The 13,446-nt window shown below is 33.3% G+C and overlaps 2 protein-coding genes across 4 annotated transcripts in view; one reads left to right on the top strand and one right to left on the bottom strand.

The window, feature by feature from the left end:
• Positions 1-13,446, top strand: part of LOC124640864 (aryl hydrocarbon receptor) — a 134,595-nt gene that overhangs the window by 95,568 nt on the left and 25,581 nt on the right. The window lies entirely within an intron of this gene.
• LOC124641021 lies at positions 568-1,383 on the bottom strand. The gene has a single exon (XM_047179029.1). The coding sequence runs from the start codon at positions 1,381-1,383 to the stop codon at positions 568-570; it is 816 nt and encodes a 271-aa protein (XP_047034985.1).

Raw genomic sequence — 13,446 nt, 5'->3', positions numbered from 1 at the left:
TATCGCAATCGGGAGTATTGACAATGCTCCAATCTATGCCACCGATATTAAAATCTCCTGCGATACAGACATATGAACAGTTTAGCTGTTCAAACACTTCATTACATTTATCCAAGAATTGTTCCAAGTAAGGGACTCGCACAGGTGGTGGCAGGTATACAGAACAGAAAGCTGCCCGACGAACAGATCGTGCCACAGACAGATCCAAAGTTAACCAAAGATCTTCACAATTACTTTCAAATTGTTTCTCTCGTTTGGAGTTCATAGATTTTTTTACAGCTATCAACACACCCCCACCCCGTTTACCACTCTGTAGGCAAGAACTTTCTCTGTCCCTTCTGTAAACAATATATCTGTCGTCGAACAACTCACTGCTCAGTACTGTACAATCAAGCCACGTCTCAGTAAAAATGACAATATCATAGTTATTACAACACACATTACGAAATATGGTATGCGTTTTTGTTCTTACGCCTCTACAATTTTGGTAATAAATATGTAAGCTATCGAATTTTACAGTATGTTTCTTATAATAACATGTGTCTTTAATTTAATTATATATTGCTATCAGACTAATTTATTTAGTGAGTCTAGATTTTTAACGAGGATGTGTTCGGACATATCTGTTTTTCTTACGAAGATTCTACCATTTCTGACCCACACAAATTTAAATCCTTTTTCTTTTGCCTTTAGCCTAGCAGCAGCATGCAGTGCTTTATTAGAGGGAGACAGGTGTTCTTGCACATATATTGGCTTCCTTTCACCAGCTAGTCCTAGGTCCGAAGTATTAAGTTTCTCAATGTTATTCTTACCCTTATTGAAGTTTATGACTGAGGACAAGAGCAGGTCACGAACTCTAGGGGAGGCCAATTGAACAACAACGGATCGCGGGCGGGAACCAGAGTTTTGTAGTTTGGCTACACGGGTACAGTGATGAATATCGGCGTCGCTCAACTTGCATCCAACGACGGTTCCCAGTTGCTTAATAACCGTGTAGAGATTTTCTTGTTTATTTTCTGGCAAGCATTGAAGTTCTAGATTAGTTGAACGCGTCTGTTGCTCCAAATAGTTAATTCGAATGCCCATATCTACCACTGACTTCTTGAGGTTAGTATTCTCAGTCTGTAAATCTTTCAGAGAGGTTTTCAAAGCTTTATGTTCTAACTGATATTCTTCAAGCTCTTTTGCATGGAAATTCATTGATGCCATCATGTCAGCGAACTCACTCTTTATCGGCTCAAGCTCTTTGTTTACGACTTTGAGTATTGAAAAGTTTATTTGCTCAAGCATAGAAGCAAACTGCTCCTGGATAGCTTCCTTGATGATTTCACGTACATCTTCACGGGTCACGATGGTTGTTTGAGGGGGCGAGTTTAAAGCCATTCTCTTGTACGCTCTTGAGGTGGAAACGTTACAGGATGGTGTATTTTCCTTTTTGGAGGAATTCAAGATGTAACTGGCGCAGTTAGAACACTTCCACGTATATTAACAATGTAATTTATTTAACGCAGGCTTCTAGGACCCAAAGAAAATACTATACATAACTATCATAACATTCAATCATATACTAATACATATTTTATATAAACAAATTGAAACTGTTTTTTTCAAAATTAAAAACAACGTACGTCCAGTCTAAACCCTTCGTAACTCTGCGTGCACTCGAAGCTGAACCGAATCCCATATTTAACAGGTAGCCGCGTGGACATTGTCGCCGATAACTGGAATTAAACACAGCCACACCACTGTGTCAAAATAAAACCAACCACGAGTACATGTTGTATGAAAGCGACACAGTTATGTGTGTTGATGGAAAAGGGTCGGTGTTTGATAAATGCATAGGTGTTAGGAAAATTAGAAAGAAAGTTTTGTTGAAAAACGTGACTCACTATGTTAAATATTGTAATTTTACTTGTATGTGTAAGTGTACAAAATATATCTAACAGCCAATTTCTTCATCAAAAGTTAAAGCCAAAGTAAAAGTCAAAGTAATGTCTAAAGTAAAAGTAACGGTCAAATTCAATTTTTCTATTAGTGTTGCTGTCACTTTAGCCTTGAAAAAAACGTATTTGACCGTTACTTTTACTTTAGACATTACTTTAACTTTTGATGAAGAAACTGGTCGTAAGTATTTCTCTTCCACAAATATCTTTTACTTTATTAAATGTCTTAACTCCCCACTCCAAGTCATTTAATGAGTACTTAAGTCACTCCTTAGTGACGGAATGTCATACAAATCCTTCACTAAGGAATGGCTTAAGTAACCATTAAATGTCTCTGAGTGGGGAGGTAAGCTACAGAGTCCTGTATTGGGTCTTTTAATCGCCATGTATTTTGGCGCGGATTGCATAAATACATTACGTTATATTCAGGCATACGGACCGAACGTGGTGATTGTGGCAGGCTTGCGTTTGCTGGATTGTTTAAAGCATAACATAAGCATTCCAAAACAATCTTTTATTTATATCCTTTACTTTAAAGGTCCAGAATTCCGCTACGTGAACACCATACCTCTAATATGCAAAACCTACTTTCACGCTTCTACATCAAATCTCCAGCCAGCCACATCTATAAGTAAAGCGTTCCCTTAATGGATCATTAAAACGGACACCGATAACGACCACAATCCCATGTTTCACATTGAGCAAAACAAACGGACATCACGACTCACGAACTCAGTATTAGTGACAAAATGTTTTTACGCCTCGCTACCAGACTTTTTGTTCACAACCTTTTTGTTACCAAGGAGTTTGTAAACCAGCCTCACCATTATGGAGTTTTAATTAAGTTTTAATTTTATCTCGCGGCTCCCGTTGGTTTAATTGAGTTTTTTTGTTTGTTAAGAAAAAGAATTATGGCTATGTGTAATATTTTTAATTGTTGGACAACCGTGCGAGTTGGAAATGTCGATCTTGACTAATGTGCTGAGATTGTTTTGCGATAAATTCGGGATTCCTGTAGTTTTGTTTATTTGTTTCCATGAATGAATCTTGTGGCCTTGTTAATAATGCTTTTAAATGGACTACATACTTCAGTCCTTATCGTTATGTGTATTTTCATTCATTCTGCTTTAGTTTGGAAGTACCACAGATGTTCCGGAGATTATCGACTTTATAATATTAGTAAAGATACAAAATAATCAATTCTAATAGTACCGCCCTTTTCTATCAAATGGGTCCAATTGAAGTCTTACCAATAATGTATTTTATTAAACTTTGTTATAATTAACTGGTTTCATAATAACCCGTTGGGTAGTTGGGATTATTATTGGAGCAATTTGCAACAGTTTAGTTTTATTAAACTCACATTATTTTGTTTTTTAAATAAATTATTTATTGAATAAAAAAGGCTTTAGAATGAAAAATTGAGGCAACAATGTTGAAACGTTTACACACAACCTCATCAATTTTTATTACAAGGTACCATTGGGCTAAAATTAAAATGACTTAAAAATAATTAAGCCTATCAGTTTACCGTTACATTCAAAAAAATATATAAAAAATGAAAAGAAGTAAAGGGAAAATATTTTCCGCGCAACTAATTAATAACAATCCTATAATAGTAACTAATAGGTACAGCGCTATGCCTCGAATTACAGTTATTACGACTAAATAGTGACGGGGCGTTGCATAAACCACTCTAATTGTATCGATAATCACCCATTCGTATCAATTACACACTTTTATCCGAAAGAATTTTTTTCGCAGCAAATGTAAGTAATTTTCGCATACATACGTTCGCAATTAAAATACGTAGTAATGATGAATACTGATATAATGAACGTTACGACTCGACTGATTGATGAAAAGTGAAATCGGTATGATTGCAAACGTTTTTGTTCTCTCCCGACATTACAATAGATAACTTCGGACTTCAGAACGTATTTTCTCTCGGAATGGCTCGAATGCTTTATTATGAACACCTTGTATAGAGTACACGAATTATCTCTTGTTGGTAGGCATGTTTTGCCCGAGGATAACTCGAAAGCATAAACCATCGATGTTTATAAAACAAGGCACCACTTGAAACGGAAACACTCACTGATATTCTGAAATGAAAAGCAATAAAACTGATAACAACTATTCATTTATTCGAAAGTCTATAAACAATTGCATAATTTTCAATATTTCTTCGACTAACAAAACTTTACCTTACTTGCCAGCCATAAAAATGAGAACCAGGCTCCAGTATCTAATAAATACAAATAGTTACAATAGTTTTTAATTACAAATGTACAATGTAAATTAACTTCGCATATTTCTTCATATAAGGATGACATATCGCCTCTGACCGCCATAACTAAAACCGAACGCCATGTGTTCGAGAAATAAACGCAAAACAAATACCCATCATAAAGAGCGATGTCGACAATCTATAATCGACATTGTATGCAAATAACTACACGACAACACTACGAAAAACCACTTGGCGTAAGCAATAACGCTTTAAAGGAATCGAATAATCGATGATAAAGAACAATAATTATTCGATAATTACAGTTTTTGAATTTAAATAATCGAGTAAAGGACACGTCAAGCTGTTGAATTCGATCATTAATTTGAAGTTCGAACGCGAAGTACGAAATGAAGAAATTATTAAATGAGTATTTTTAATTGCTGGTTTTGTGTGGGACGGCACTATAAAATTTTCATAATGGCAATTTAGAGGTTGTGAATCCTTTAAATGGTGTGTGTAACTTTGATAGGTATTTTTTATTGGGGAATAATTCTAATAATTAACGGTTATGACAAAGATCGATGATAAAATATTGCTTCATCAACTATAGGAGCTTGTAATCTTTAAGAGCCTGTATAACCCATTATTTGTTTTGTCTCGCATCGATGGAATACATTATGGTGACTTTGCATCGCGTTTATTACAATGAAAATAGCAAAAAAGTTATATTTATTGGATGTTAGATACAGTCACGAGTTATGGCTCCGTGTTCAAAGTTCAATTGGCAATAATCAGATCGTTTTGTATTTTCTAACGTCTCATACTTATTTATAGAAAAAGGCTTAATTAAAATGTATTTACATAATTAATTTATATTTATGTGCTCCGGTCACATGGGGTATTTTACACCACCATGATTAATAGTTAAATGTGTTATTTTCGCATGGTTGACGTTTCGACTGGTTATGTCAACTACCGTAGGCGAAATTCTTTGTGAACAAGTACTCAAGAAGAGTATTTTCTAAGCAGCTTATTATTTAAATCCTTACCTCTACATACCTGAGTCAAAAAACGTTCTCCGTCAAAAGTGACAGCTGTCAGCATTTGTTACCATATCAAGTTGAAAACTTATATTTAAAGCGAAAAAAACTGGTGAAAGAAGCAATTACTTTAACAGGTGCAAGTGCAAAAATAAAAGAAATTCTTTATCGAAGGGGACGCGGTAATTATAAGCGTTTATAATTAACAGTAAGGATTTGAAAACACCGGGCTACTGATTACTTCAGCGTTGATAGTTGTTAGACTGTTGTTGTTGATTAGACTGTTGTCGTTGATTAGATTGTTGTTGTTGTTGGAATGGGGGCTACCGTTTTTTGTTTCACTAGATGATTATATTAGATCATATTTAATACAATAGACCTATAGTGTGAACGTATTGGCGATGCCACAGTGTTGCGCAGTGCCGTTTTGCTTGAAAAAGAAAGGTGGACATAAGTTTCCGAAAGATAAAAGTGTGTCAAAGCAGTGACATTTATAGATCCCTGATCTGTATATGCCATAATTAATATAAAGTATTGTTAAATACTCGCAATATTAATTTAATTAGAAATATAAACTCGCGCGCGTAAAGAAACAGTGACATTTGACGTTTCGTAGACCTCACGCTACACGAGCGCCTCTAGCGGCGATTTCATACGCGGTAGCCCTCATTTAGAGAGTTGTTGAGTATGGTTGTGGGTTGGATTCCAGGTCAGGTAAGTACCAATGCAACTTTTATAAGTTTTTAAGTTTCTACGTATATCTTGGATATCAATGACTCTTCTGTCGTTGGTTTAGATTGTTTGTTTGTTGTTGTTGGAATTGAGAATGTAAAACGATTAATTAGGTAATTTAATTAAAATACCTGCAAAGATTTTTTTTGTAGTATTCAATAACAAATAATATTTTTTTAGAAGGCTTCTATTAGTTTTAGAATATACTCGTTCGTCGTACATTATAATGCATAAGGTACAGCCTTTATATTTCCCTATTTATTTACATTAACTTAGGTTCTTACATTAGAGGAAGGTATATACATTAATATGGGGTATTTTATACGTACCCTAATGACATAGTACCTTAGAAGATACAGCCAATAAAATTATTAAAAAAGTGCTGTTTCTTTTATTTCACATACTATTTCCCACGGTAAAAAGCCAATACTTGTACGGCAAAAAGTACACTTTAATAAAAAAGTTAAATGTATTTTTTTACAATTTTATGCATCCGTTTTGACGCTTGAAGGACAGAGAAAGTCAAAGAAATAAAAAAGGTGTGTGAAGTCGTAATATTATCTAGGTACTTACATATTAATTTTTTCATCGAATTCACAATAGTAAAGTTTATGTAGATTTTATAGATGTTACTTCGATAGTATTTTTTTATTTCACATGTTTAAAAAACGTGAACCGTGGACATTGACGGACATTTTTTACTTCGATTCTTGGGCCGTAGAGAATTCTAGATTTCTATTTACTTACTAGGTAAAGGTAGAAAGGTAGTATATTTCACATCACCAAGATTTTTTATACGTCTCAATTAAATATTTTCTTGGCAAAAATGAACTTGAACATCATTATTCATCAAAATAAAAATAGGCTAATATTCTACAGTATTTAATATAGGTACTGACTGGAAAAAACGTTAAAAACTACATTAATCATTTATGTGACATGTTCTATTCTTAGAAACAGAATTAGCAGCTATTCCTTCCCAATCATGCAAGCAAACGCATGAAAAAGTATGAGATCGAACCTCCAATCTCATTTCGCTATACCAAGCAATTTATTGATAATGAGTAAGCCACCACGTGTATCATGACCAACATAAACAAACACGTACAATCAGCCACAAAATGATTTAAGCGTCGCAAGTACCCGTGAGCGCACACGATTTATGCTTTCTCGCGAGCAATCAATGAGCGAGATACTTTGACGTTTCATTAAACCACTCGACATCTTCATATCTTGCGCACAGTTATTTATGCGCCCGACTGTACCTTTAGGCTCTTTACACAATATCGCCTTCTTTGCTCAGTTTACACAAGTGAATTTAGACTTTATTTTAAAGGAGTTAGGTATATTTTTCTGTGTGCGTATTTTTGACTGAAATGAGACATAAATTGAAGAGTACGCGATTAATTTTCTGAAGTATCTATGAAACTGTGAATGTTTTTGTTGATTCATTTGAAATTATAATGTATTATAAAATTGTTATAATGTAAGTAAAAGGTGCAGCCATTATGCCGCCGTTAACATTAAGTTAACGACGTGTTTGTATGGAAATCGAGAGAAATTCAATTACGAAATTAATTGAAAATTGCTTATGGATATTTTGTGCTTTTTTCTCTATAATAGTTTATGGTGAAAGTCGATTTAGAAGACATATTGGAGTATAGTTCATAAATTTAGTGTAAATTGCAGTAAAGTCTAGTTTATTAATTTAATAAAATTCGCAATTGTTAGGTAGGTAATTCTTTATATAAGATTTATATTATCTATTTTTAGCTTTCAATGCGGTCGTAATAAACAATTAGTTTTAATCAATTTTTTACTTTATCCATTCCCATATTATCTAGCATAATAAATATTTTTACAAGACCATTTATAGTGGTAAAAAAATAAAAAAATACAAGAAGGTTTTATCCATAAATCGTATAACGTCCTTAATTTGAAAAAATAAAATCATTCAGTACTAATTAATAATAAAAATCTAATCTATATTTGATAAACAATTTCTGTTTAATATTTTTCATAGCCCCATAAAAATATTCATGACTAAGGCCATTTTTATCGATATATTTAAAATTCTGCATCATGTTTGACAAGTATTGCGTAAATAGTGTGGGGGCTTGTAATTCGAAGCGTCGATAATATCGATACCTAATTAGTATAGATGAATTTTAAAATCGATTTCTATCAGAATCGATAAACGCTTACATGATATATAGTGTTTCATAATTATTATAATGGGATGTGTGCAATTATATTCAGGACCAAATTCATTGGAAAATGTAAACACTATTTTAATAATAAATGGTTTTACTATGGTGAAGGCATTATTTTGTGCCGTAGGGCAGTGGGGTTTTATATCAATAACCCTAAAGCATGGAGATAGGAAATTATTGATTATTCTATTAAATACACAGGATACCTGAAAATTATTCTGAAATTGATTGCGCTTGACAGGAAATTTATGAATGCATCATTTGTCAATTTGGAATGATTTTGCCCGGGTAACTGGGTTGATGAGACCCACTTATGCAGTAGCTCTATGTGGCACACAGAAACTCAGCGGGTTAGACTAGAAACTGGACCTAATAATGTTGGGAAAAGGATAGGCAGCTGTCAGATCAGACGTCAGAAAGATCGAGAATAAAAAGATTGACCTCTTAAAGATGGTCAAATAAAAAATGGGCTGATTTTTAAATACTCAGGTATTATACAAATGTTTACCAGTAATGGTAAAAATATTAAGACGTTAATGTTGTGTAATCAACGCTCGGACCGTTAATTTCTCAAAACCTAACAAAGCAATTATAACAGTTAATTTACCATAAGACAAAGTTTAACCCAGAAAAGTGGCCATATTTTTTAATTCACCAAGTCAACGATATAAATAAAATTTACAGCTGCAGTGTCTCGCATCATTAGCGATTACCATCGATTAAAATGATATCGATCATAATTGATCGGCGCACGGGCGCTCGATTCTCGCAAAATACCGTAACTGCCGTAATGGCCAGTGTTGCCATATCATTGAGAAATTATTTTCGTTGGCAACTCTGATCTGAGAAATGTGTAATGAGTTTGTGATCTCTTTGGTGCAGTGATGGTGTAAAATAGTTATAGGAATAAAGGAATGCATTGTTTTAAAGGTCATGTGATGATCAGTTTTGAGATACAGATTAAGAACAATAATAAACACAAATATGTTTCTGATATGTTACTGCTAAAGTTATTCAATAGTTTCTTTGTTCACAAAAAATTGCATTCAAGTAATTGGTACTTAAACATAAGCAATAATTTTATTAGCTCACTTTCGTATTTCTCAAAGTACTTATCCGTAATTAGTTACTCATAAACCGATTTTTTTCTCAACATTTAACTGTCAGTAATATTTTCATTGTGTCAAACTATATATACTTTTGCTTCACTTGAAATGCTATAAATCTTAAAAATTATTTCACACTTCAAGAAACCGAAACAATCAAAATATCGATGTTAATAGCCGAAAGTCGATTATAATCGCGACCGTATCGATAAAAAATCGTTATAACGTTACTCTCGGATAGACATAACTGGTGTTTTATGATCTACTATTTAGAGCGAAGTATATAAAAAGTTCGTTTCAAACTGCCGCCTTCACTTTCACTAATTTTCCTCATAATTTTCTTGGGGGAGATCCGGAAAAATAATAAGAATTCTAGATGCATTGCTTATGATTAACGGCTGTGAAACATCCGTCTTTGTATCACGAGAAAATGATACTGAAAATATTCCCTATTTAAGAAAAAGCGATGTATTTGTTTCACTTAAACTACTATAAAACGCTATAATATCATCTTGATATTAACGGTGTAAAGCTTAAGAGTTTGTTTACGTCTTTGCTTGGACGCGCTAATTTCAGGTCTAATTTGAAAACACCAGTCTTACACCATCAGTCTTACACCGCTCATTTACCTAAAAAGGCATACTTTTTATTTGGGTGGACGATAAAATTGCCACAGGTCGCGTATGACATCACTGATGGTAGCTAGTTAAAATAAAGAATAGAAAACAACTATAATAATTACCAAATATAGGTAATCAACTCCCTCTATCTAAAATTTCATACTTATTGCCATTCTACTACAGACATATTCCCCATACAATCTCATGTGTACATTTCCAGTCTCTATAACATATCTGAGGCAGAATAAATGACACCAGGCACTGACTACATCAGATAGTGAGTTTTTAATTGAGCAACACTGGGCTTTCTGATTTATGTGGGTACCACGCCAAAACTTATTCCCATTTTGCTGGTTCAATCGAGTCATACGGACATGTAGGTTAAGTAGAGTTTTTGTGTTTTTATCGAGAATCTAGAAATAAATCGATTTTCGTTAAGTTGCTTCTTAGTTCGTAGTTTTCAGTAGTTTTACAAACTACCTTGATGTAAGGAGGAATCGAGTTCTATGTGACACAAAATAAAAGCTTATATATTTTCCGTCAAATAATTTTGCATATACGAAGCTATTCATTTTGACGCACCATGTTGTATTATAGTCTTTTTTTTTCATATTGACATGAAGTCACTATCAGCCAACTTTGCATAAGCAAAATTACTCGCCTTTAAGTTCTGTAGCTTAGGTTTTAAATAAAAACATATAAAATTACAAAAAAAAAAAACTTATAAAATGTCGATAATACATTGCATATCTTTTCACATCCCTACATCACTTAGAGACCATTTCAAGCAGAACTGCTCGCTTTCCAACCAACCCGTGTGTCACACATCAGATCTCCTTAACGATACTACACAGCCACCACCCCTTGCATCCAACTTTATCCTTCATTGCACATCCAAAATAATATATATCCCCATTTCGATTGAATTTTCATCACCTTATGGATCAGACGTGATGTTATTATAACTTGTTGACAGATTATTAATATCTTTCAATGAATATAGAGTGTAAATTAAACTATTAAAATGGTTATTCAGAGCTGGGCGGAGGATTAACGGCTGTCATTTGTTATTCGGTTTGCACGTCCATTGCTCGTTTGTTTTTTGAGAGAGAATAGCTTGTTAGTGGTGATGCAGCAATGGAAGTTTTCATACAGTTATTGTGATTGCTTGGTACTTTGTAAGCAAGCATTTTTGGAGTTAAGATGTCAGATTAAGAAAGGCATTAAAATTATGTTTTGTTGTTAATCTTTTCGAATCAGCAATCCACAGGGGAGTACCTATATCGGGTGTGTCGTACCTAATAACATTAAGTTAAATGCATTAATATACTGGTTAATATTTATGTCGATTAGCACAAAGAAAAAAATAAAATAAGTAAAAAAAAAATTCACTGATTACTGTTACTGATTCTTTTTGCATATTATCTAGTTTTTCTAAATAATACACATGTTTTATAATTCAATCCTAACTAATATTATAAATGTGAAAGTAACTCTGTCTGTCTGTCTGTCTTTTCTTCACGCCTAAACTACTGAACCGATTTGTGTGAAATTTGGTACAGACATAGTTTGGAACTTGAGAAAGGACATAGGATAGTTTTTATTTCAAAAAAAAAATATAAAAATAAAAAATAAAATTTATTCCGGACATATAGCGCCATCTATTGGTCAAACCAAAAATATGCCGGAAGTCACTATATCATGCGAACGAAGTCGCGGGCAAAAGCTAGTCTTCTATATTCTATTGCCCGATTGTTAACACTTACAATGTACTTCTGCAAACTTTAAGTCGGCTGATAGTTTGATGGGGCTCATAAATCAGTAAGCAGATGAATAGAAATGCACACATTACAATGATCCAAATTCCATTGGATTCACAATGACTTTCAAAATAAACTATCACCCATTATAGTTCGGCCATTCAGAGAATGCGTTCCTGACACGTCGCGATTGAACTGACGACGTAACTACATTCATTGATTATTGATATAATAATGTTGTTTTAATGCTCCTCAATTGTTAAAACGGTAAACAACCAGCAAAAATATTTTTATCGTAACTGCAACGCCATTGCAAAGTTACGTCGTCAGTTCAATCGCGACGTGTCAGGAACGTATTCTCTGAATGGCCGAACTATAGTTCAACTAATTATATCGGCCAACAGTTTAGTCAGCAGTGTGAGTCTTATAGCATTATTATGTCTATCAAAGTTAATACAATATGTCAACTAGAACACTATTAAAAGCATTAATAATACGTTAATATAATTTGTAGGTTTACACATTATCATACTATTATGGTCCTTCAAGCTTACTTATTATTATTAACCCTATTTCATGCTCTTCGTCGCAAAAACTTGGCATTCGTAATAAATTTCTCTCCTTGTTATTTTCTAAACAATAAAATGAGATAGCAATATAGTTTTTTAAGCTATAGTCTTTTATATGAAATTACCATGTTCCGGAGGGCACGATAAACTGTAGGTCGCGGCTGTCATTTGATCATCTTTGGCAGTCGTTACGGAGTCAGAAGCTAGTAAGTCCGACAACCAATCTTAACTAGGGGTATTGGGCTGCCCGAGTAACTGGGTTGAGGAGGTCAGATGGGGCATTCGCTCATTGTAAAATAGTGATACTGACATCTGGTTAGACTGGAAGCCGACCCCAACATAGTTGGGAAAGGGCGAGGCATATAATGTATTTATATATGTATAAAACGTAAAATTAACGCTAAATATTGCATATTTCATAATGTATTTATTTGTCATGTTTATTCTTCATTGTAATTGAGTTTTTTCTTCAATATTGAATAATAAAGAGGAATTTTGTAAACATAAATTTTATCCAAGTTCCCATTTAGTCAATAAACGTATTAGATATGTATGAGCTTTTCTTTAGCGGTCTTTTGTAAAATTTATTGTTGAAAAATGAAAATTACATATAGTTTTTGTTCCCATTCTTGAATTCTTGATATCTTATTAAGAGTATAAGCCTAAGAATTTGTTGATTGGTTTGAACGTGCCGATGTCAAGAACTACTAAACAGATTTTTTTTTTTTATATTTCAATGAACCTATTTAAACATCTTATGTGGTGCTTACCATAAGTAATTGTGACACTAGATTAAGTATTTTATGAGCTTTATATTTGTAAATGTATAGTGTTCACAATTGTTGGTGCGACAATACTTTTTTTTTTAATCCAATGCTAGATTCTTAGCCCATTTATTGAGGAAGGCTGTAAAATACTTTTAATCCGACTGTGAGGAATAATTTCCACGGGACATAGGTGAAACCTCGGTCGGAGGCTAGCAAAAAATATATATTAACTAGCACCTGAAAAACTAGCTAGTAAATAATATAACAAGTTACACACAATAGTTAAATAATGAACTTATATTAGGACTTCAACAAAAAAACCTGAGTATAATTAGATTTAATCCTCAATAATTTATACGCAGCATATTTTATAATATCCCGCATGATACATGGGCTAATTGTTCTAGTCCATCATTTTGTACGTTTATAAGTAATTTATGTACACTTGAAATGCTTTAATGCA

The sequence above is a fragment of the Helicoverpa zea genome, chromosome 21 (genome assembly GCF_022581195.2).
Source record: "Helicoverpa zea isolate HzStark_Cry1AcR chromosome 21, ilHelZeax1.1, whole genome shotgun sequence".
Taxonomy (NCBI): Eukaryota; Metazoa; Arthropoda; class Insecta; order Lepidoptera; family Noctuidae; genus Helicoverpa; species Helicoverpa zea.
This window is presented reverse-complemented; position numbering and strand designations above follow the sequence as displayed.

Excerpts from the sequence above, each read along its gene's own strand:
- LOC124641021 (XM_047179029.1), bottom strand. The coding sequence starts at position 1,383 with ATGGCTTTAAACTCGCCCCCTCAAACAACCATCGTGACCCGTGAAGAT.